General features: G+C 48.9%; 10 protein-coding genes across 10 annotated transcripts; 4 read left to right on the top strand and 6 right to left on the bottom strand.

The window, feature by feature from the left end:
• Positions 1-1,107: 1,107 nt before the first annotated feature.
• N7455_000643 (uncharacterized protein) lies at positions 1,108-2,125 on the top strand (the record flags this gene model as incomplete). Its single annotated transcript, XM_040958072.2, has 2 exons — positions 1,108-1,250; positions 1,303-2,125. 2 exons carry the CDS (start codon positions 1,108-1,110, stop codon positions 2,123-2,125), a joined length of 966 nt encoding a protein of 321 aa, XP_040811445.2.
• Positions 2,126-3,384: 1,259 nt separating this feature from the next.
• N7455_000642 (uncharacterized protein) lies at positions 3,385-4,326 on the bottom strand (the record flags this gene model as incomplete). Its single annotated transcript, XM_040958019.2, has 1 exon — positions 3,385-4,326. The coding sequence occupies one exon, from the start codon at positions 4,324-4,326 to the stop codon at positions 3,385-3,387; it is 942 nt and encodes a 313-aa protein (XP_040811525.1).
• A 745-nt stretch (positions 4,327-5,071) lies between these two features.
• N7455_000641 (uncharacterized protein) lies at positions 5,072-5,818 on the bottom strand (the record flags this gene model as incomplete). The annotated part of the gene is made up of 1 exon (XM_065603841.1): positions 5,072-5,818. One exon carries the CDS (start codon positions 5,816-5,818, stop codon positions 5,072-5,074), a length of 747 nt encoding a protein of 248 aa, XP_065462332.1.
• A 767-nt stretch (positions 5,819-6,585) lies between these two features.
• Positions 6,586-8,088, bottom strand: N7455_000640 (uncharacterized protein; the record flags this gene model as incomplete). Its single annotated transcript, XM_065603840.1, has 2 exons — positions 6,586-7,568; positions 7,659-8,088. The coding sequence occupies 2 exons, from the start codon at positions 8,086-8,088 to the stop codon at positions 6,586-6,588; spliced, it is 1,413 nt and encodes a 470-aa protein (XP_065462331.1).
• A 1,064-nt stretch (positions 8,089-9,152) lies between these two features.
• N7455_000639 (uncharacterized protein) lies at positions 9,153-10,273 on the bottom strand (the record flags this gene model as incomplete). Its single annotated transcript, XM_040958002.2, has 3 exons — positions 9,153-9,192; positions 9,243-9,782; positions 9,834-10,273. The coding sequence occupies 3 exons, from the start codon at positions 10,271-10,273 to the stop codon at positions 9,153-9,155; spliced, it is 1,020 nt and encodes a 339-aa protein (XP_040811451.2).
• Positions 10,274-10,787: 514 nt separating this feature from the next.
• On the top strand, positions 10,788-12,604 carry N7455_000638 (Zn(II)2Cys6 transcription factor domain-containing protein; the record flags this gene model as incomplete). The annotated part of the gene is made up of 2 exons (XM_040958005.2): positions 10,788-10,843; positions 10,891-12,604. The coding sequence occupies 2 exons, from the start codon at positions 10,788-10,790 to the stop codon at positions 12,602-12,604; spliced, it is 1,770 nt and encodes a 589-aa protein (XP_040811542.2).
• Positions 12,605-13,169: 565 nt separating this feature from the next.
• Positions 13,170-14,722, bottom strand: N7455_000637 (TFIIH/NER complex subunit TFB2; the record flags this gene model as incomplete). Its single annotated transcript, XM_040958054.2, has 3 exons — positions 13,170-14,400; positions 14,458-14,545; positions 14,599-14,722. 3 exons carry the CDS (start codon positions 14,720-14,722, stop codon positions 13,170-13,172), a joined length of 1,443 nt encoding a protein of 480 aa, XP_040811454.1.
• A 223-nt stretch (positions 14,723-14,945) lies between these two features.
• Positions 14,946-16,218, top strand: N7455_000636 (PaaI family thioesterase; the record flags this gene model as incomplete). The annotated part of the gene is made up of 8 exons (XM_065603839.1): positions 14,946-14,972; positions 15,228-15,293; positions 15,399-15,441; positions 15,500-15,571; positions 15,632-15,678; positions 15,746-15,764; positions 15,838-15,916; positions 15,965-16,218. 8 exons carry the CDS (start codon positions 14,946-14,948, stop codon positions 16,032-16,034), a joined length of 423 nt encoding a protein of 140 aa, XP_065462330.1. The 3' UTR covers positions 16,035-16,218.
• Positions 16,219-16,348: 130 nt separating this feature from the next.
• N7455_000635 (RNA helicase aquarius) lies at positions 16,349-20,863 on the bottom strand (the record flags this gene model as incomplete). The annotated part of the gene is made up of 4 exons (XM_040958113.2): positions 16,349-16,831; positions 16,900-20,355; positions 20,405-20,505; positions 20,556-20,863. Coding segments are annotated over 4 exons (4,287 nt in total), but the record flags the coding sequence as incomplete, so codon positions are not given.
• Positions 20,864-21,170: 307 nt separating this feature from the next.
• Positions 21,171-23,430, top strand: N7455_000634 (THO complex subunit THO1/HPR1; the record flags this gene model as incomplete). The annotated part of the gene is made up of 4 exons (XM_040957985.2): positions 21,171-21,410; positions 21,465-21,543; positions 21,594-21,712; positions 21,766-23,430. 4 exons carry the CDS (start codon positions 21,171-21,173, stop codon positions 23,428-23,430), a joined length of 2,103 nt encoding a protein of 700 aa, XP_040811441.2.
• Between the last annotated feature and the right edge of the window lie 65 nt (positions 23,431-23,495).

Here is a 23,495-nt window from a genome sequence, read left to right as displayed (position 1 = left end):
GTGATGCTTATAGTCAATCATAATACCATGAAGTGGACGGGCGTATGCACAAGTGGAAGTGCATGGCCGTGCATACTCCTCTGGGTTCTTATCTGTCGGTGTCCAGCTATTGGGGAAACAGGACGAAGCTTTTGTCGGAGTATTGTTAAGCCTTCATGCAGTCAGTATTTCCAGGGCTGTTTTTCTTAAATTTTTAATTTGCAATTTGACCCTTTTAAGTACAGTACATAGAAATGGAGACATTCCCGGTTGCTTTCATAGCCAATCAACCTTCTTTCTTCTATCTCTCTCCATAGTTATGTACATCACTTGTATTAGTGAAGTTGTACTAGTGAGGGACAGGCCGGGATGCAGATCGGAAACCATATCTCTTTTTTACTGCCTGATTTTGAAGGCGAATCGTAACCCCACTCTGCAGAAGTCGGTGAAAAGAAGGGGGGGAAACTCATCAAATAACATAGAGTAAGGAAATAATGTTGAGATCGGGGGAATGCGGGGAGGAACCATACAACAGTCCGTTTCAGGCAAGCCTACGCGTTGTCCTGGACATCCTATTCCTCAGGGAGTAGTAGTTACACAACTCAAACTTCTAGAATCTCGTCCCTGAGTTAATCAGGTCGATCACGGCGCGGCGACCGCACCAATCACCGGCCCGTATCAAGCACCGGCCGCCGGCCCGGTTTGCACTGTGATTGGTTCGCTTGGCCGACGCGTTGTCTTTTTGAGCCGGCGATCTATAAATGTCGATGGTGCTTGATTTCTCGATAAGATGTTGGCATTACATTATAGAAAGAGTGCTGGGTATATATCTACGGAGGGGGTTTCTTCTTCTATTCACTCTTTTTCTCCTCCCTCCTTTTATTTTCTAGTGCACCCTAAGCCGCGCAACCCTAACCCGTTCCATTGATCAGCATTTGATCCACAGTAAGTTGTCTCATGGAGTGCCCCGCGTTGGATTTATTTGATCTAACAGTGCCAGTCCGGTTAGATTGCAGCATTTACCGAGTCTTTTCCGGACGTGTCTCTACATCACGAATTCAACAGACTGCCAGACGGTCACGAACAGATTATGATAGCATTGCCTGCTTAAACCATACATTATAAGCCATGACACAGCAAATCCAAGAGCAGGCTATGCCATTTGGTATCCATCACACCAAAAGCCGGATGGCAGAACTATTGGCGGCCGATGTAGTCGTTGCTGCAGGTTCAGCAACATTGATAACGCCAGCGGTGATGATCTTTGACAGGTAAGCCAAGTCAGATTCCATCTTATAACATCTACTGACCAGTATCGCCTAGACTCGTCGTTGAGAAATCATTCTACAACCAACCTCTCTTCCCGGCATTCCGCAGACACCTCTGGTTCTCCCTCACACAGCCTGCAACTTTCTTAACATCACGACCCAGTCTCCTTGTCTGGTCCCTTTACACGGCAACCTTCGCCACAGCCAATGCCTCAGAGACCATCCTGAGCAAGTGGTACCCAAAGATCGACCATGCTATCGCGGGCATGACCACCTTCGCTTCAACATTCATAGTCAACTCCTCCGTGGGCATCTGGAAGGACGTGAAATTCGCCCAATTATTCGGCCACAGCAACACCTCCGTGCCAGCCGCAAACAACACAACCCCACCAAGCCCAACTCCAACTCCTACCTCTACTTCTACTTCTGCCTCTGCCTCTACCTCGAACACAACCTCAGCCCCTAAAACGGCCCGTTCAATCGGCCGCACTCGAATCCCAGTAGCAACATACTCAGCCTTCCTCGTCCGGGATGCTCTCACAATCTTTGGCTCCTTCAGCCTCCCCGCCATGGTCTCAGCATCGATCCCAGACTCCATCGCCTCCCAAGAATACCTCAAGATCCTGATTGCGCAGCTCGCTATCCCAGCCTCTATCCAACTTATCAGCACACCAATCCACCTACTCGGTCTGGATCTATATAACCGGCCACAGGTGATGCCGACCAAAGAACGGATCAGTCGTGTCAGTCGCGACTGGATTGGCGCGTCACTGCTCCGCATGTGTCGTATTATCCCCGCTTTCGGAATTGGCGGCTTCGTCAATACAGAGGGCCGGCTTTACTTGCATGATCAAGTTGGTGGTCGGAAGGGATCTTGAGGTTTCTTTTGGACTTATAAATTATAAATATACAGATACAGCTATAGATACAGATACAGATACATAGACAAATATACCCTTTCCTTTTTTTTTTTTTTTTTTTCACTTCAATTGTTCAACGTCTTGTGTGTGCCTTATCCGCTATCTCCCCCACTCCCGACATCACCGGCCCGGTTGTAGGCGCTTCACCTCGGATCGGCAAAGGACACAAACGTGAATTTTGGACTTTTTCGTTCGACTTTTTTTTTTTTTTTGCTTCGGGGTTTTTTCGGTTGGGATATGAAAATGCCGTTATCGGGGCGGAGTTCGTTAATATCGGACTGGAGATACATCGCTCGCCTAGAAGACGGCAATTTCGGTTGGAACTATACAGCCGAATTTGACTACATGGCGTAAAATGGTGTGCTGAACAGGTGTGTGTGGAAATCAGATTAAAAGGACCTTGGAGAAACATTCAAGTTACTTGTCCCTGGACGATTAGACCTTGGGACTACAAACTATCGCCGTTTGTAACACGTGGTTGTTTGTCTATACTCGCCTAACAAAGCAACGAGGCAAAGAAGGCTAATTTATTGGCAAGATAACGTGTATTCTAAGGTGATTAGTTCATTTCCAGTGTTTTCCTATATTACAGTATACTCCATAGCGAAATTCCTAGGCCAACCTATTATGAATTTATGCAGTGCACAAGCGGCCTGGGCCCTACAGAAAGACGACCAGTCTTGTATATGCCATAATTTACCTCCCCAAACATCTACACTCAGCCGTGACTTTTTCCAAGTCGTAGAAATTTATTTTTACCAGAAGGCTCGAAATGTTTCAAAGGTAGCCTCAGAGCGATGAGACTGTGGCATTTCGATATGTCTATCTCTGCCGGATGAAGATAAATACTAGTTTCTCCCAGGCTTGCGCGGGGGGCATTCTAGTATGCTCGAAAACGCATTCGCTTTCCATGCAGCCAATTTGTTCGCTCTCGGTCATTCGGAGGAATGACTCAATGTAGGCGGGGCAGCGCGGGGTATTCCATGGCTGATTACCGATTTAGCTAAGCCTCAGCCTCAGCGGGGAGGTCAAAGCTTGAGCGACAGGCGCGAAGCGAATGCTGGCCGTTGCGTCTTTGTTGGCGACGGTCGAGTGGGACCACTTCGAGTGATGATCGCCTCGCGCACAGCAAGGTGATATCGCAATATTGTGGGATTGGCCAAGTTGGTCATTTGGCTTGGTAGAGGACTTTGAGAGAGGTAGAAACACACCCAAGCTCATGGAACGTCGCTGTCAATAGCCTCAGTTCCAGACGTGCGGCCTTTGGATCCCGAGCTGGTAGCCAAAGAGTCTGCATGGCTGAAATCGTGCAAGGCACGGCTCGGATCAACGAAAGATGGGTACTGTCCGCCGCCAGTAGTGAAAGACGAGGATCTCCACATGTGCTGATGGGCGATATTGACGAGCTTGCCGAGGACTGCAATCTCGAGTTTCAGTTTGATGCTGTACAGCGTGGCCTTGAGGGTGGTTTGGTAGATATAGTAGTTCCTAAACTCGATAATCATCAACGCGATATCCATGAGGATACAAGCCACGTTGACGGCGAGCAGCTGCAAGATTGTCTTGCGACTAACATGGTCCTGATTCAAGCGTAGCATGCGATTTGTCTCCCACATATACAACCCAGAGATGATAACCTCCTGCACACAGAAGCCCGTCAGCTGTAGCTTCTCCATGACATCGTACCCCGCAACCGAGGCAGCAGAACTGGAGAAGTTGGCCGCGTATGTGAGCACGGTTGTGGGTATGTGCAGCAGGAAAATGTTCGAGATGATCATAGTTCTCACCATGCGCAGTACGCGCAAGTTCTGGATCACCAGGTGGAGGCGCGAATATAGCACGAACGACTGGCCGGTTACCATGGTCCACCAGCCGATTGTTAACAGCGTGACGGGCACCCAAGTTGCAGTTGTCAGACCAAAGAATTTGATCAAGTAGCCGACCGAATACGGGAGGATTCCCACGCTGGCTACCAGCATACTCCAGAAATAGGGGCCTTCATAGCGTTTGAAGGTTAGGAAAATGAGCACAACTAGCTCGATCACGTTGTACCATGCGACTCCGACAAATGTTGCGATCGTGATACGGACACCGATACTGTTGCCTGTGTAGCTGCCGGTAATCCAGTTCCCTGGGCTGGAATTGCTGAGTGAGGACATGACCTCATTGGGAAGATCTGATATGTTGATATGTTGGGAAGAAGAGAAAACACACGGACCGTGACGTGTTTTATTTTTTTTTCTTAGTGGCGCGGGGTTTCCCCTAATTTATTGGAGGCTGGTTTCCGCGCCCCGGTCCTGGCCCCCCCCCCCCAAGGGGTGCCAAGTGGGCCAAATGTAATAGTCGGCTGAATTTATTGTAAAGAAGATCAACAATTCGTCCACAAGGTATTATAATCTGACCCACTTGCCGTGTTTCTTTCGATGATGCGAGGGGTGACAATTAATATTGTATACGAGATACTGTATTTTCTTTGGTTTCTTGGTCTATTTTTATAAGCCGAGGCTAAGACTATGTTGTAGATTCATATTATCCAACTTTCCATATTTATAGATGTTAGCACAGGTTCAGATTTAGAGGAACGGTTGATCACGTGTAGAATAGCCTTATTGAAACGCTTGGTGAGTGCTTATTACATGCCCAGGTGCTTATGTGCTTATGTGCTTATACGATGCTAGTTATACGCGGTAATTCGACGTTCCCGAGGTTACTAATTAAATACCAAAAGTACCCAAAATGTAAGCATGAATGTAAACATTTGAAGGATGTCAAAGATAAAGACCAAAAATAGGGTCATGTTAGTCGATGAGGGTAGGAAGACGCTAGATAAAAAAATCTTTAAAGTATATAAGAAAGCACACGAATCGTGAAAATCAAGTATGTAGCCAAACGATATCAACCACCTTATATATTCCATCTGGGCACGTCATCATTCAAGGCGCCTTCATGCCAGAAGTCTTCTTGAACGAAGCCACCAGCCCAGAACCACTCGTCGAAATCGAAGTTCAAGTCCAGAGCCTCTGCAACATTGCCCACTTGCTGCTCTGCCAACTCTTCCTTCGGACCCTCAACCGGTGCCATAGGACTTCCTGCCGTTGTTTCTGGCGTCCAGAGTCCCGTCGCCGCATCAACCATACCAGATCCAACTGTGATGGGATACTGAACCTCCCTCTCTGTCTTGCCCTCGCTTACCTCCCTCTCAAACTCTCTCATGTACACTCCTAGTGTAAGCCCCATCGTCCTCTTGAACACACGGCAAAGATAACTCGGCGTTACACCGACCTCTTGTGCCAACTCCTTCAGGCCTCGCTTCACTGTCAGATCATGATCATCCCGCTTAGTCCTCAAAAGTGCTAAAACCCTAGTGACAACCTCCTCCTTCTCTCCAACGAAGCTTGCATTATCTGGTTGGCATCTCTTGCACGGCCGGTGGCCATCACGTCGCGCTTGGTCTTCTGTGTCGTAAAAGACAACATTGGCTCTTCGAGCAAGGCGTGCGGGACAGGTCGGGCGGCAGTAGATCTTGGTAGATTTGACGCCGTAGAGAAAAGAAGAGTGGGAGGAAGGAGTGCGGTGTGTGAGGGCGCGCCAACGAGCGTGGGAAGTTTGGAACTGATCGGAACTGATCGATGTCGAAGGCTGTGCTTGCATAGTGAGAGGATTATTATTATTTTTATATTGGAATATAGGGACATAGGATGACGTTAGTAGGTTTTCTCCCTTGGAATACTTCGAAGGTTAACTCTCCGGGACCTCGGAGCTTCCCGAGATCCCACGAGAATGCGGAGGTGGCGCACCGCATTCTAAGGTTTGCCATGGAGACTCACCGCCCCGGGGGGAAACAGGTCTCTTCCCTGCGATCATCAAGGGTACCGATTATTATAGAAGTCTCGAGGTCCAAATTCACCTCTTGGTAGGTTGTGATCTACAAGAACGATCAACAAGTTTTAAGATATCCTATTATAGACTCTCGACCGAGCGCTATACCTACTCTGCCTAAGAAGGCTTAGGGTGGCGGGAGTGTAGGTGCCTATTATAGGGATTAAGGATCCCAGCCCAAGGCCAGCATGCGCTAGACCAGATGCTAAGCCATGTATGGTCTACGGTCAGAAATCTCAAATGGATAGCAGGTGGTTTGGTTTGCCAATATGCCTCTGAAGCAGTTTTTAACGTGATTTTATCCATCTCGTGCTGTCCAGGAGAAGCAGAGGAAGGTGCTGTACTAATTTCACTCATATTCACATATAAACAGGTTATTAGTGAATATTGACAAGATAGGGTCCATCAGGATGATCAAGTGGAACAGTCTCGGAAACGTGTTGCATTGAAACATTATCAGTCGTGGTATACGATAGTCAGGGCTAATCTAATACATTGTTGTGACGTTATGGTCTTTGAAATCACAAAATCCTGGCGTTTTACCACTTTATCCTCCAATCTCTCCCCTTCACTTTGATCCTGACCCATAGAAAAGACAAAAAAGCGCCCACATAGCTGAGTCCAGCAAAAAGAGCGACTCCCCAATACTTTTCTTTCCCTGTGCCCTCCACCGCATCTAAAAGACCCCCGGCAATGGGGATACTTGCCAGTACCCCAAAGGATACTACCGTGAAACAGCTCGCATAATATCGTCCATATTCTTGAGTTTCGCAAAGCTGGCCCAGGCATATTGGTGTCAAGCTAACATTTGAACCGCTGCAGAACCCAAATAGTAGGATGAAAACTACCAGTAGTGCGTAGGAATCGAGGTCTGGTGCGAGGATATCTGGTAACCAGAAACCCAGAACTGATACTGTGCAGAAAAACAACGAGACAATCATGGTATTGTATCGGCCAAATCGATCCGCCATGTCGCCCGCCACATATCGGCCAACGCACGAAGCAGAATTGAGAATCGCGAGAAGCTGGTAGGCAAACGCCGACGATCCCGTCAGGGCCTCCTCATCAGACAGATGCTGTCGATCGATATAGTAACGTGGTATGTAAGTAATCGGGATGAAGTATGCCAAATCCGTCAAAAGGACTCCGGCGGTTGTGAGTGCCATGGCTCCTGTTCCATCCAGGAAGATTTTATAATCTGGCAATGTATCTCGCCAAGTTGTTTCAGCTCCTTTTCGGGGAGGGATTCTGCTTCGGCAAAATGCCACGCTGATAGCGCAGAGTACAAGAAGCACAAATCCGAGGATTCGAATCGACCATCCCCAACCAACTTGAGGGAGGAGTGATTGTATCATCAGGGGAAAGAGAACACCACCAAAACCGCCTCCTATGAATGCTATACCACTGGCAAGACCGCGACGCTCCATGAACCAATGAGCAACGCAACCCATCGATGGGGTCAGGAGAAGGGATGAGCCGATGCCGGTCATGATGGAGAATGACAAGAAGATCTGGTAATATTCTATATCACCATTAGCAAGGGGAAGTGTATATTAACAAGGTGTACGAGCATTAACGATTAGATGTGGTATTAAATGAGAACCGATCTTACCTGTGGAGACACTGAGTGTAAAAATTCCAACTAGCGTGCAAATAGTCCCGGCAACCATCAGTGCACGCGGGCCCATGGCATCAAAGGTCGGTCCGATTTGTACTCCACAGACCCAGTTTACGAAGGCGTAGACTGAGAATATCCAGCCAAGAGTAGATGAAGAAGCCTCCGGTAATATCACTTTGGATATAACGACCTCGAACACACCTGATGTGTTGTAGATGCCCAGTGATGAGGTCAAGCCACACCACGCACCCAATACCACCAACCAAGCATCACGACCACCCTCGGGATAAGTGATCTCGATGTTGAGAGGTGCTAGATCGGCGGTTGCGGGGATATGCGGCGATGGTTTTTCAACATCGGAGGTAGAAGAGTACTCGTTGTCAGTGAACGTCTCTTTTTTATACGAGGCGTCCAAAGCATCCATCGTGGATGAGCTATATTTGGACATTGGCGCTATCGTCTCTGGGTGCTTCATTTTTCAGATCTTGGAATCATCTGTAAATATTCAAGGGAGAAGGCGATTTTTTGATATCAGTAAATTGCAATCTTTGCGAGGTTTTATCGATTATTTTCTTTTCTATTTCTTCCAAGGGAATGAAGGCAGAGGCAGTGAACAAGAATTTGATTAAAGAGGGCGTAACGGAACAAATAAAGCATAATATACCTTTCTAGTATGACCTGAATGTGTCCAATCAATGGTAGGAAATAAAACTGAACACATAGTGACCAATTAGAGCAAAAGACTGAAGGTGTACTCAAAGTGGCCAATTATCAGTCCGCTCGGGTTAGGACGGTTTAGTTCTAAATGCGATCTTATGCGACACCCACTCCACTTCGTAGTAGATACACAGCACCGTGATACTCGAAGAATTAGACTTTGTGCTTCCCTGACCAAGTAGTCAACCACATATTAACTACCTAGGTCGTCCATTAGATCCTCTTCCGAATCGCCTTGATATGTTCTAAAATTGACCAATCAACAGTGAGTTACCCAAACTATGGACTCATAGTGGGCCAATCAGTAAGCCACACAAAAGTGCCCAGGTGGGTATTTATATATCATATCAAAGGTTATACATAGAAAAGTCTCTTGCACGGAATATGCTTTTTTTTACCTCCTTCGTGTACATCTAAAAAGAGCATCCAAAAGACCAACAAAAAGACATGTCTAGGCCGTATAAGCGGCCGACTATTCTTGTCAGGCATATTTGAATAAATCTTGTTAGGATCGGTGTCACCTGGCCCTGTTTGACAGGACTCCCAGCTAGATAGTCTCCTCTCCTTCTCCTTCTTTCCCCCTTCTTCAAGAGTTAGCACTTCGAATACAGTTGCATTGCCCTCTATCTTCTCCTAGCTTCTTATCAAATCTACTCGGTATAAAGCTTTCATGTTAATGGTATAGTAAATTTCTCGTAGATAAATGTGTGCTACACTAAACAAAAACACTACATCGTAGATCAATATAAATTAGAAGAGGCTCTGCTAGACCTAGAGTGGTGGAGTATCACCAAACACGCTGTCCATCATCCTGAAATAATATTAGCAACATGTCGACATGGATTACAAGGACAAACTCACTCAGTGGGATACCGCGATCCAGCGATCTCAGTCCGCGCGATCAACGCTCGGATATCTTGCAGCTCCGCATCTGTCAAATGAAGAAAGACGGACTGGATATTCTCATCAAGATTCTTGGTAGATCTTGTTCCGGGAATAGGGATGATGTCAGAGCCCTGAGCAAGAAGCCATGCGATAGCAACCTGGGCAGGAGTACTGCCGTGGTTATTGGCAATATCTTTCAGCCCCTGAACTAGTTCAAGGATCTTCGGAAAGTGTTCCTGTGCGTACTTAGGGAGCTTGCGGCGAAAATCATTTTCGGGAATATCGGAGAACGATTGAATTTGTCCAGTCAAGAGACCTCGGCCAACGGGGCTGTATGCAACGACAGTGATACCAAGTTCACGGCAGGTGGCCAGAAGATCGGTGGTGGACGATTCAATGTTCAAGGTGAACGCACTGTATTCCACCTGGTACGCGGCAATGGGGTGAACGGCATGGGCGCGGCGCAAAGTTGCAGCTGAACATTCAGATAATCCAAGATGCTTGATCTTGCCTTGGCTGATAGTTTATCAGCTGTAGAGCCTCTTAAACCAATGGGGTGTGACTTACTTCTTCAACTCAACCATAGCCTCGATAGTCTTCTCAATAGGTGTCACGCCATCTACCCGATGGCAGTAGTAAAGATCAATGGTCTCAACCCCGAGTTTCTTCAGACTATTCTCACAAGCAGCCTTGACATACTCGGGGTCAGAGCGGACTGTTTGACCACCTGTGGCGGCGTCGTACTGGATAGCAAACTTGGTAGCCAGGAAGATATCATCGCGATTTCCTGACCTCTTCACCCACTCTCCCACTGCATCCTCGCTGTCAAAGTACATGTCGGCTGTATCCCAGAATCGCGCACCGATCGAATGGGCATGCTCGAGGAAAGCTACCTTGTCTTCAAGGGAACCGGCAAATCCATAGACACTGCCGAGGCTCATGAGTCCGAGACCAATTGCGGGGACTTGAGGGCCGTTGCGGCCAAGGGATCGAGTTGGAAGAGACATGGCTGAAATAATATTGAATAGAATCCAGATGAGAAGAAGTGAACAATATAATTGGAATATTGCAGGGGAAAAAATGATAATACCTCCCAGACCAGGAATCAGCAGGGCTTTTTATATTTGTACAGGTACCACAAAAAGTCACCTCCATCCTAACTTCCAATGATCATTGAGTCTATCTATAGGCTGAGTCCATTACAAAAGACGTCATTCACAGCCCTGAAGCGATATACTTTCCAAGGTTGTTTGCTTAGGTGGAGACCGTTTGATACCTCTCAGCCAATCAAAATACATTAAAAGCGAGCGCACCAATCCTATCTTGGCGTAGTTAAGGATTAACTCCGATCAGTTCCACTCCATGTAACCCGATCCATGCCAAGCACACCACCGCCTATTGGTACGTTTGGCATGGTTCGAAGGTTATCCACAATTGATATTTCTCATTCGTAGCTGACCCCACCTGTGTTGTTTTCAGCCAGCCGAGATTCCAATATCGCCTTATTCCTCAACGGCAGATATGCACGGACAAGTCCCATTCCGCAAAAAGTCCAAAACAGGCTGCAAAACCTGCAAGTAAGTATTTGCCCATGCTCATTTTAGCTCTGCCTAATTGGGTCAAGGATCCGCCGGGTCAAATGTGACGAAGGCCGACCAGCTTGCCGACGCTGTGTATCAACCAGCCGAGTCTGTGACGGCTATGGCATTTGGGGAGGAGGTGGAACTCCATATGGGCAGCCACAGAGCAACCAGGCCCTATCAGTCTACTGCACACCAGTTCCAGCCGGCAACCTCGGTCACGAGGAACAACTATGCTTCGACTGGCTGATCAAACGAACTGCAAGAAAGTTCGCTGGTTTATTTCCGTCCGACTTCTGGGAGTCCTTAATTTTCCAAGCTAGCGCACAGGAACCCGCCGCGCGCCATGCTATCATTGCCTTGGCCTCGACGCATCGGTTCCAGCAGCGGTATGTCACCGGGCTAAATAAATATGATGTGGAGCGTTTCACTCTACAGCAATATAACAAGGCAATTCAACATCTACGCACCAATACAACCAACAATAGCTATTCTCTCCGGGTAGCGCTGATTACATGCATGCTCTTTATCACTCTAGAATACATGCGCGGACAGTATCAAATGGGGTGTGCACATCTCCAATATGGCATGAAGCTTCTCTCCGATATATCCGCAACACGTTCTCCATCATCCATGGTGCCGACCATTCTACCCCCCGAAGAAGATTTTGCCTACAATGCCCTAGTCGACGCCTATTCCCGACTAGGCATTCAATCAGCCATGTTTGGTCATGTACCTTCACACATGTATCTTGTAACAACAGACCCGCAAATCGCTAGTCTCCCTTACACATTCACGTCCCTCCTGGAAGCAAGACGCAGCCTAGACGACCTATTGAACAGAGTCCACTGTCTAAAAAACCATTACCACGACCACCACGCATCCCAAACCCCAACCAGCAACCAACAAATGCTCAACACACAAAGCAAAATCCTCGCAGACCTATCCCTCTGGCGTAAAACATACACCGTCTCGGTCGCACACCTCGAAACCAACAAGATATCAGGAAAAGACCAAACCGGCTACCTCCTGTTACGGGTGCACCACGAAATGGCCACAATGATGGCCTCAGTCTGCCTCTTGCCAGATGAAGCGGAATCCGAGCTGATCTTCGACGGCTTCGACGAGAAATTCATCAGAATAATGACCGGCTTCCTCGATATATGGAAAAGCTGGTCAGCAACAGCATTCCACGGAAATGATCTCTCTAAGATAGCCAGCGCATCCGACGAGGTGAAAGCCACCTTCCAGAACTTCAAGGAGGTGTCCGACATGAACACGATCCTAGAAGCTTCTCTACTAGACCTTCTTGAAAAATCCTCCATAGTCAACTACTATATGCAGTCACTAGATTGTACTAGGAACGGGTTCACCGTTGAGATGGGGTACATCCCACCTGTATATTACACGGCTATCAAGTGCCGTGTCCCGCGGATCCGACGGCAGGCTGTGAGGGCGTTAAGGGCTGCGCCGCATCGGGAGGGGCTGTGGAATGGTTCGCTTTTGGCGGATGTTGTGGAGGAGATTATTAAGGTTGAAGAGGGGGACTTTTATGCTGGCGATATCTGTGTCAATTCGTCTGTTGGGTATATTCTGCCTCGGAATGAGGATTTGCTTGTGCCAAAGGTGCCGGCCGAGGCGAGGGTCTCGGACGTTAGGGTTCTTCTACCGGATGATGTTGGGGGGCATACTTACGTTACTTACCGGAGGAGGGTTGGGGGTGAGTGGGTGACTTTTAAGCAGAAGATTGGCACGTAGGTATGTAGGTAGCAGTATGTGCTGGATTTGTAAGTAGCTGGATGGAACTCGGTGAATGCTGGGGGTATACTTCATAATTTCTAAATCATGCTCTGGTTATACTGACCACCTGGACTCAGCTTGTGATGTACTAAGTTAGACTGCACTGAGTATCCATGGACGTTTGTAATACCTGGTCTTGAGAAAGAAGGGGGGTCCTTGGTGAATATGGCAGAAATAGATGAGATGTTTAGATTTCAGACGCTGAACACCGAATCATTCGAGAACATTGCCAAAAGTCGTTGAATAAGTCCATACGCTTCAATCTTTTATTATTTGGCTCGGAAATGGGCAACGAACTATCCGGGTCAGAGGGTTAAATCCGATGTATATGGCATGCGGTAGTCCTCTCTTTCGATCATAATCTTCTTTCGTTGTTTATTGTACAATTTTTATATCACAGCCGAACGGCCATGGGTCGTAATTTCGTAACATGCTTTCCAGTATCCATAACACCCCGAATATCTTGTCTTCTGCTTTTGCTAAATTCATAATGACTGAAAGTCTTATGCCTTGCAAAACTATGTTACTTCCCGCCTACCTTTTGACTTCGCAAAAATGCAGCCACCTGCTCATGCCTCGTGACAAAGAACATGCGCTTCCGATCTGACTTCCAAACCAGCACACCAATCTCCGCGGCATACTGACAAGGGGCCTGGTATTCGGTCAAGCTGGTGAAATCCTTGAACAAAAAGCCCGCCGTGGCCCGGAGACGGTCCCGCTCCAGCTGCCACAGTCTGATCTGATCTGTCACAGTAGGCGGGAGCACAGATGCCGGGACACCCTTGCCGTTGGATTGAGCAGCGCTATGTTTTCGCAGCTGTGGGTGCGCGTGCGATAATAGATATGAGATGATTTGATCGGCAGTGATTCCCATCTCGATGGCTCGACGGACAGACTGTCTGGTGATTTTGCCGGTGACCAGATTAGGGAAGCGGTATTTGAGGTTTGTGAAGAGGGAGATGAGCGATATTTGTAGGGGTGATGAGGTGTAGGCGTAGAGTCGGTAGTTGGTTTCGATGATGATGAACCCAGAGCCAGGGCCACCAGACGACCCCGCTGGCCCAGTAAGAGAGCCTGTGACAGGGTTGCTCAGAGCGCTCGAGTCAGATGTAAGTGTAGTTGCGAGACGGGTGGGATAAAAACGTGTCGCGTCAGCATCTTCCTGGTAGACAATACCAAAATCTGCGAGGTCCGCGAGAGTGCGAAGCTGGTTTGGTGTCATGTGGCTTTTGTTGTAAGACGATCCGAGTTCCAGGCTGCTCAGAAGGAACAGGAACGAGAGAACCTCGACGCTATCCATACCAATAGCCTCGGCGCTCTCCACATAAAGAATCAATATATGCCAGACCTGGGTGTTCACGTCTTGGAGCACAAACCCGAACCCGTCTTTGGTGATGTCGACACGGTTGCCTCGGATCTCAACTAGGTGTCCCGCTTGGAGAAGCTGTTTGACACCCTTGCTCAAATTGACCGCGTCGCGCTGTCCACTCAAGGCACTGGTTCCAACCATGTACCCCATAACACCTTCCCACTGTCGTCTAGCATATTCGTCCAAGTCGGCGATCGAGGTCAGGGTGTGCTCCGGAGCTTGGGAGAATACACCGAAAGAGTGAGAGTCCTCGGCACCCATCAGAGCTTGTCGAAGCGAAGCAGCGAATGGGTTAGTAATCATGTATGCGCGGACATTTTCGCCTGTGAGGGTCGTAGATAGAATGTGAAGTCGACCCAATATTGAAAGCGCATTATCCCGTTCCCTTGTGTGAACACTGTCAGTAATGAATGGAGCCAGACCTGTCAGATAAGCCACTCACTTTTTGCTCTCTGAGTTGACCCAAACTTCCAGATCAGCTGTTGGAAGAGGGTCTTTGAGATATAGTAGAGCCATCACAAAGCATTTTGCTATATGCACTGTTAGCACAACATTCCCTTCTGTGCGGGTGAGCTCAATGTACCTAGATCGGGCAGCATGCGCCGGAAGATCGCAAGGGCTGTGGATGGCTGTTGGTATAGCTTATAAAAAGTCGTCCCGGGGAGACCCTCCAGGTACTCCAGAGGACGGGATGTTGCACTCGCCATAGTTAGCTGTGAGAAACCAAGTTCTCAGGCAACTGGACAGAAGAAAGTGTCTGGGTGAAGTGGTTGGATGAAATGACGCTGGTACGGTGACCGAAGCGGCCATAAAGTGCAGTTCCGGGGTGATCCCGAGTCGCCGGGTCAAGTAGAATGTTGGACTCGTTTAACTCCTCCCTATATCATTCCATCTCCAGGACATTCGTCAATTTGGCACTTTTTTTTAGAAATGGCTTCTCTTAAATTTGTCCGCTCGGTAATTCTTCAAGACCTTCATTGCCTATCATTCACTTCCTACTAATTCATATCGCTATCTATAGGTCTGGGAGTCCTTCCGAGCTACCTCGGGTCTGGAGCCTCGGTATGGAATTCGTCCCAACTTGCCTTTACCTTTGAGATATTAGAAAAGAACTAACATATTACTTCAATTCGACCGAAGGCTATTGAATAATGCAAGTCTGAGCCAGTTTCCTAGCAGTTTCATTGATCTAATCACTGACCTATACTATAGCTCCGTGTTACAGCCGCCAGGCCCGGTATGGTCAACTTTGAGCTGGATATTCAGAAGGAGCATACAGTATGTCTCTTTGTGCTGCAGTCTCTCTAGCAAGCATAGTTGGGAACCGTCTTAAACACTCAAGTTCTCACATGGAACGCCGCCTCTGACATCTATATCATTTAGAACCGCTTGAATATCCTCCATGGGGGCACCATTGCAAGCATGGGTAGGGGATCATTCTGTGTGGCACTCAATTTGTGATACTTGGCTAAATTATGCTCTAGTCGACCTCGGAGGCTCGTTGGCTGTGGCATCTCGCGGCTTGTTCGCGACGGGTGTGTCAACAGACCTGAATGGTAAGTTTATAAAATCGGTATCCCACCCAACCTCTCTGTTTCTAATAAAATCTTCTCTAGTCACATACTTGAACTCAGGTGGCAAAGTTGGTGACCGAATCCTAGCCGTATGTCTTTTCTTTCTCTATCTATCCCTCTTAGTCTTACCAAACGGGTACTAACTTTCAACGTCAGGAGGTGACTTGTGATAAATGTACGCTATCTGACTTCTTCGTCGCATATCTTTTGCTTCATATGTCGGCCATCAACTAACTAGCCGCGTTTAGTTGGCAAGACCCTTGCTTTCACGAACATCAAGTTCACGGACCCTAACGGACATGTCGTTGCCCGTGGGAGCCACACGAAGTGTGTACCCTATCCTATTTCCTAAAATAAACTGCTAATGTCCCTTAGGTACGTGGCCCAGGCTTGGAAGGATCCCAATAATATTGTGGAGGAAATGAACAAGCTCAAAGACCAATGAGAGCGAAATCGGGTATTACGATCGATGAAACCGGAGCGTTTTGGTCGAACAAGTCTGACATCTACTTCAAGTCATTGAGAACATTGAAAGACACCCGAAGAGAAGAGCAAATCCGAGTCGCCATAGAAGACTGATTATAGAACACAATGGGTCTGTTCATATCCCCAAATGATACCATTTTGCCTGAGACCAGAAATTCTACGCAAGTTTCATTTACTGAGTGCTGTCATGTAGTAGATAACCATGTAATCTGTAAAATGAACTGCCCATTCAAAGGCCCTCTGAGGATGTAAAGAAGCAGAAAACGTGGAGTAGTCCCAATCCAACAAATCCCTTTATTGGATGCTGCTGTTACCATTTAACTTGCGAAACAATTCATACAATATCTTCATCCCCATCAGCAGCTCCCATAGCCTCATCCTCATCCAAATAGTCATCTTCGCCAGCTGGCGCCGCATCCTCAATGGTGATATCTCCATCACCCATAGCCTTGACCTTGGCCTGTGTCATCTCAAACACGTACTGTCCGAGGTGCTCGACACTTTCCATCGGCGTGCCCTCAATAGCGGCGTTGGCTTCCCGCGACGACGGGAACATCTCGCCAGGCGCGAGCATGAGCTTATCCGGTCGTTGCAGAAGAAGGTCAAATGCGGGCTTGAGTTCGTAGCACGACTCGAAGACTTCCCGTCGTCCGAGGATATACAGACCCAGTCGCGCGCGGGAGAGAGCTACGGTCAGACGGCGAACATCGCGCAGGTATCCGACGCTGCGAGTTCGGGTGAGAGAAAGAATCACGTCTAGAAAAATGTTAGCAATTCCGATGCTTTGAGTGATGCAAATACGCTTTGGGAGGAAGTCAACTCACAATCATTCTGCTCTCCCTGGTAGCGATCCACTGTCGTCACAATTTTGGGCATTCCAAACATGGGGTTCTTGCCACAGCGGTGACTCAATACATCCCGGATCAAAGCTGTTTGCCCAGCATATGTGGCTAAGATCGAGATTTTAGAAGCAGGATAGCCCAAGAGTCGCATGTACTGATACATGGCCACTGCGTACTCGGCTTCGCCCAGATTCTGGATAAAGTGAGGTGTCGGCTCTCGCTCTCCAGAACCCTGGTAGTCGGGGACATTGATGAACTGGTAGTCGAACTGGAACCCGGAATTGGCCTGCTGGTACTCGGGGGCAGTTTCGACCACCGGAAGATCTCCGAGTTCCTTGTACCGCCAGCGGAAGAGCTCTGCAATGCTAGGTCGTGCGCGTCCCTGCTTATCCAAGTTGATCACTGGGACACCCAACCGCGCCAGTCGCAAGAAAAGACTTTGCTCGAAGTGAGCATATTGACGGAAAGCCATGTTTTGAATGATAGGCGAGTTCTGGTGGTGATCACCACAGAGAACAACACGCTTGAGAGGAAGTTCGCCGTTCTTCATGTTTTGCAGAGCGTTGGGGATGAAACTCTCAACTTCAGTAATCTGCGCCGCTTCTTCCATGACCACATTGTCGTAGTGGAAGCCTAGATCGGCAATTTCTTGCCGGCGCATAGCTGCATGGGTCGAGGTCATCGCGATGATTCGTGCCTCCTTTATAAGGAGATAGTTCGCTTTATCGCGAGGTTGTCTCAAGATCTCGAATGGCCGGATGTCCTCCAACTCAGAGAAAATTCGAGCGATGTGACGTTCGCAACCTGCAGCAGTGTCGACGATTGCCTCCTTCGTGGCTTCGGCTTCGAATAGGGGCTGGGGAGCATTTGCAAAGTATGATTGGAACGGGAAGGATGCGACAATATCTTCATTTGATGTTCCTTCGGAATTGGCTCGATCCCAGAACTTGGCCCATGTTGGCTGCACGTAAACTGTATTGAAGTAGCCTGCAGTCTCGCATGAATTTCCATGCGCACCCTCGACCTCAATTGATGCTGCCAAGCGCATCACTTCTGACAGATAGTGATTGCGGTTGTCAAGGAAGGATTCGACTCGACCGTACTTGCTGTAGTTGGAATCAGTGTCCAATTCTTCCTCGCCGTGACCCAGTCGCAACAAGTGCCGCTCATCAATATCAAGGGCAATGATTTTCTGGAATAATTGATTAAGGGCTTGGTTGCTGTGTGCAATGAGTAGTGTTCGTTCATTGGGGAAGTTATGGTAAATGTTGTTAATGATTTGGGTGGTGACATCGGTCTTTCCAGTACCAGGCGGTCCCACGATGACGGTGAGCCCAGGCTGTGTTCCAGATGCGATGGCTTCCACTTGGGCCGGGGTGAATCGGATCTTGTTCAATTTTGGAGTGTCGACGGGGTAGGGACCAGGGTTTGGTGGTTTGTATGTGGAAACACGCATACTGCTAGGCGCCACCTCTATCTCTGCGGCTTGTTCTCGGCGTCGCTTCTTCGGCGCATGAGGCTCTGCTGCAGACTCTTGGTTAACATATTCAATCACGTAGGGCGGGCCAAAGCTGGCATTCTCAGCCCCGGAAGGTTCAATGCCCGGGAAGCTTTCCACCAAATGAGACCAATCCAAAAGTGTGTCTCGGAAGTCGACAGTGCTAAGTCTGCTTGGCAGCCGCGTGTATCGAGCACTAGCGGGATCTCCATAGCCCAGGAAGATGTCCTGGAGCCAGGAAGGAAGCGTCATATCAGAGACAATAAGCTTTTGCATCGTCTGCAGAATTGACTTGAAGTTATTTTCCCGGCCCTTTCTCCGTGCAACCACGTTGATGAGGGGGTAAATGTCCGGTTTGCCGTGGGCTTGCTGGTCCTTGTCGGCTTTGAATGCAGCCGCATCCAAGTTTACGATCAATCTCCGCAATCGTGCCCTGGGCTGGGTGCCATTTGCCTGGCCAGTAGTTTGTCGCAATGCGCGGCCTTGCTCGTCAAGTACCTGTATGATCTCGGCCGTTCGAAGGTGGGTCATCCGAGGGGCTTCAGATGCACCTTGTTCCGACTGTGACGAGCTGGACTGGACCGCCAAAAGATAGACAACGTCATCGGGGCGGAGTGAGTCCCATTCTCTCCTAACATTATCTGCAAGTCTTCCCACTTCTATCGCGATCTCCGCTCGAACAAAGGCCGGGGTTGTTGCCCCGACCTTTGGTGGTGCGACATCAACGATAGCAGGCTTTGAAATTGGAATGGCCATTCGAGAGAATCCTTCAAAATTCAAGGTTCCATCGCGTGTTGTCTTTGGCTGCATGCGTTTAACGAGGGACTCCATGTCCTTGCGGATTTGGAAGAATGCTTCTGATCGGTAGAGAAGGAAGGAGCGCCAAAGGAAATCTCCAAGACTCAGATACTGGAGATTCAATTTTGGGATTGCCAGAGGCCTCGATCCGTCGTATGTCTCATTCCTCAGCAAGGCCGGGTCGTAGAGGGTTTCTTCCGTCGGAAGTGGACTTAACTTCTCGACAACTTCCTGGAAGGGCACCTTGCGTTCATAGGAAGATGCCAAGACTTCCAGGTAGAACTGACGGTCTGGAGTGACGTGCGAAGATTTTGGGTAGCTTGTGCGGAATCCTAGGAGAGAGCAAAGGCTCTGGAGTTCCGACTCGTCTAGAGAAGATAGCTGTCCCTCTAGATCCGCTCGCTGCGCAATTGACCCCATATTGGAGAGCGCGAGAATCGTGAGCTTGTCTTTGAAAAACTTCATTGAGGTTCTTTGCAGTTGGGCCAATTCCTGGCAATGCAGGTCGTAGACTCCCTGTGGAGAAAGAGCCTCACCAGAGTAATCATCAATTGCAAATTCGACAAAATGTTTGAGAAGGCTGTGGAAGTCGCGAAGGAGAGCGTTACCAGGCACGCGGTAGAGCTGTGAAAGGCGGATAACCGACAGAAGGTTGAGGTCCTTCAACAGCGTGTTCACGTAGCGCCTGGTGGGAAGCTGACTTTCGAGATCCACCAAGAGCTCAAGGAAACGTTCACAGTATAGCAAGTTCTCGGCCTGGTCCTTTTCGGGTCCGTTCAACCTATGAAGGAAATCCAAGAGCATCGTGTATAGCCATGAACGTTCGAATCGCATCTTTGCTTTCGCTGCTTCATCCCCAGCGTCGTATCGCTTAGCAGAGGCTCTCCATGCCTTTTTCAGTGTTGGGGCCTTTGCAATAATACGATCTCTAGTCTCCTCACTGGCCAGGTTGTGCCAGACCGAGATAGAAACGAGCGGCGCGCATTCTTTGCGGATGAGGACGTTCTCGAGCGACTGGAAGGCGCTGATAATAAACGATATGATAGAGAGTCGAGAGCGAGTCGGAAGTGAAATATCAATGCTCATGGAGAGAATACGGTGGAAGAGATTGGAGAAGTCATCGGCGCGGTCGGAGAAGATATCTGCAACTGTCAGCTTCGCCGCGTTATAGATCATGTCGCATTGACTCACCCCATATTGGTAAGTGCTCCCGATGCTTGACACTGACGATCAATGCAATCAACATTACATGATGATTCGACGCATCCTCTGTGTAAGTCGGCCAAAGGAACCTGGAGAACAGTTAGCGTTAGACCTGTAGACATGAATGCAGATAACGTACTTCTCAAGAATGTTCAAATTCTCCAGGATCAATAGCGAGCGACTGTTGAAAGCCTCTGCTTCCAAAGGATCCCACAATTGCTTCTTGATGACATCTGGTTTGGCCTTGCGGACCTTCGTGTTCAGCCAGTGGGCCTTAGCTAGCTGCACCCACGGGCTTTCTTCACGAAAGTCCACCACTGTAGGCCTGGATTCGAGACTCTGCGCCATCGCAGGAGTCAATAGTTTCCTTAACCTAATAAATTGGAGTTGGTCAAGGAGGGGTGGATTGGCGCAGTCGGGAACATCTGAATTGGTGAAGCTGGGGGAGCTTTTCAAAAAGTCTTGGCTTTCAACTCCGCCGAGCCGCAGTCCTCACAATCAATCCGACCACTTTGTTTCCCACCTTCCTATACCCATCTAAACTTTCTTCTTTCTCTTGTAGCTCGTCTTTAAAGGACGATTGAAGAGGCTCTTGAGAAGAAGCTGAAGACCGCAATCAAGGAAATTCCAAGGCCCCCAAAAAGACGCTCGAGAAGACGCCTACGATCACGCCCGAGACGACAGTCCGAGTCGACACTTTGACACAACCCCTCAAGGGTCCCTTACGAAGGCGCCTGGGTAAACACTTCAGAAAATGGCGAACGAGGACATTGCCGGTGTCCAGGTCTACAAGAGACTAGTGGACAATCTCCTGGATCGCGCCGCGCAGGTGAAGCCTGACAAGCAGATCGAGCCCCCTTTGGCCGAAACACACCTGGGCGAGTCGATATGGCAAGTTCCGTCTGAGGATGACAATGCTACAAAGCACTTAAGTCCACAGACTAAGATTGCGGCCGTGGAAATCGCGTTTCGCGAGAAGTTTTATCGCGTTTTGGTACGACCTGCACAACCCTCGAGTCCCCAAGGCATTATTAACAGTTCGTCTTAGGCCTCAACTTCCATCGATGACCCTGCTTTCATTCAAATCTGGAACCTCCTTGACATCGTCTCCATCTTTTCTGATAATGGTCAGTCTCCGCACTCCGCCCGCACTCCATACGGCTCTAACAACCACCAGAACAATGCGAACCCGGCCTTATTTTCTGGCTCATTGAAGAGCTCTTGGATAGCCAAACCATTGATGGCTGTCGCAAGGTGTTCGACTACTTGGAATCCCGAAGGGAGAGGAACACCAAGGTTAGCATGGTCCCTCATCTACTGAATCTGTCGCAAAGCTGACCCCGCAAAAGAAACACTTCAAGCAGAAAAGCTTAGTTATTCTACGATCATGCAACGAACTTCTTCGCCGGCTCTCGCGCGCAGAAGATACAGTGTTTTGTGGTCGGGTGTTTATCTATCTCTTCCAGAGTTTCCCACTTGGGGACAAGAGTTCGGTTAACCTTCGCGGCGAGTTCCACTCTGAGAATGTTACAACCTTTGACGAAATTGCGAAGGAGTCTACCGAGCAAAAGGAGGATACAACAATGACTGAAGGGGCTGAACCCACGGCGCCCGGAGAGGCAGCGGCGGGCCAGGCTGAGAGCTCGAAATTGCCCAGGGTTGTTGTTTCTACTGGTGATGAGAAGAAATCAGACGAAGTCGACTTGAACGCGCTCTATCCGCTCTTCTGGAGCCTTCAGGCCTATTTCTCCGCACCGAGCAAGATGTTCGACGCTGAACGGTTTACATCATTCAAGACCGGGATGGAAGCTACGCTTGCTGCATTCAAGAACATCAACACTGAGATGGAAAACGAGAGCTCTGCCCGAGCCTCAGAAGATGCTCGCAAGTCGAACAAGCGCAAGCGCATCGCAGACGGTAATGAAGTCGCCACCAGCTTCAATCCGAAGTACTTGACCAGCCGGGATCTGTTCGATCTCGAGATCAGCGATACTGCCTTCCGACGACATGTTCTTGTCCAGGCTCTTATTCTCCTCGATTTTGTACTTTCTCTCACTTCAAAGTCCAAATCACGCCTGGCCAATACGACGAACAAGTCCGTTCTCTACGGTTTCACTTTGAACGAGGAGGATACCAAGTGGGCGACCGGCATGCGAAAAAGCATCGAGGGATATCTGCAACAAGGACCCGGCGGCAAGTTCTACTATCGCATGGTGGACACGGTCTTATCTCGAGACAAGAACTGGGTGCGGTGGAAAGCCGAAGGCTGTCCATTGATTGAACGACCGGCCATCTCGGCGGCGGAGTACATCACTTCCCGCGAGCATGCCACCAAAGCGTATGCCAACAAACGCCTTCGTCCGTCCCCGATGGGCTCTCTCGATTTGAAGTTCCTTGCCGATACCGAGGCGCTGGCCAATATCGAGCGTCTCAAGGAATCCGACCGATACAGCGTTCCTTCTGCGGATTCGTTCCTGAAGGGCATCATGGATGATGAAATGGACATCGATATGGCGATGACCGACGAGGATAAGGCGATTGCTGAAAGCGCTAAAGCCAGCAAGTCCTGGCGAATCTTACGTCTTGCCGCGAAAGGAAAGCTCGCTGCATTCGACAAAATTGGGGAGGGCAACAACCTACAGGTATTGTTCGAGAGTGCTACAGCGACTGAGGATACCAATGAGCTCACTTCCTCTGGGGATACCAAGGATATTTCCCAGTCCCTCGATGGAGCTCAGGGTTCGCCTGTTGAAACCAAAGAGCCCGAGGACAAAGAGCCCACTGAATCGAGCGAGGCTGCTAAGTCCGAAGAGCCTATTGAGGGCAAAGTCGAGAAAGCTGGCCAATCTGAGGGTGCTCAGGACCTTCAGGGTCTGCCCCAAGGCACAGATGAGCAGGAAATGCAAGTCGCAAACAAAGACGTCATCAGTGAAGAACAAGACCCAAGCACGGATGACAACAAGGAAGAGGCCCTTGCCGCCGCTAGCGCCTCTAAAGAGGACTCTGCCACGTAAAGCCAGATTGTGGCTTGAAGATATTCTGTTGGATACTCCATGGCTTTGGCCCCCTTTTGTCCGGA

The sequence above is a fragment of the Penicillium solitum genome (assembly GCF_028829755.1).
Source record: "Penicillium solitum strain IBT 25940 chromosome Unknown utg000001l_segment0_segment0, whole genome shotgun sequence".
NCBI classification, from domain to species: Eukaryota; Fungi; Ascomycota; class Eurotiomycetes; order Eurotiales; family Aspergillaceae; genus Penicillium; species Penicillium solitum.
This window is presented reverse-complemented; position numbering and strand designations above follow the sequence as displayed.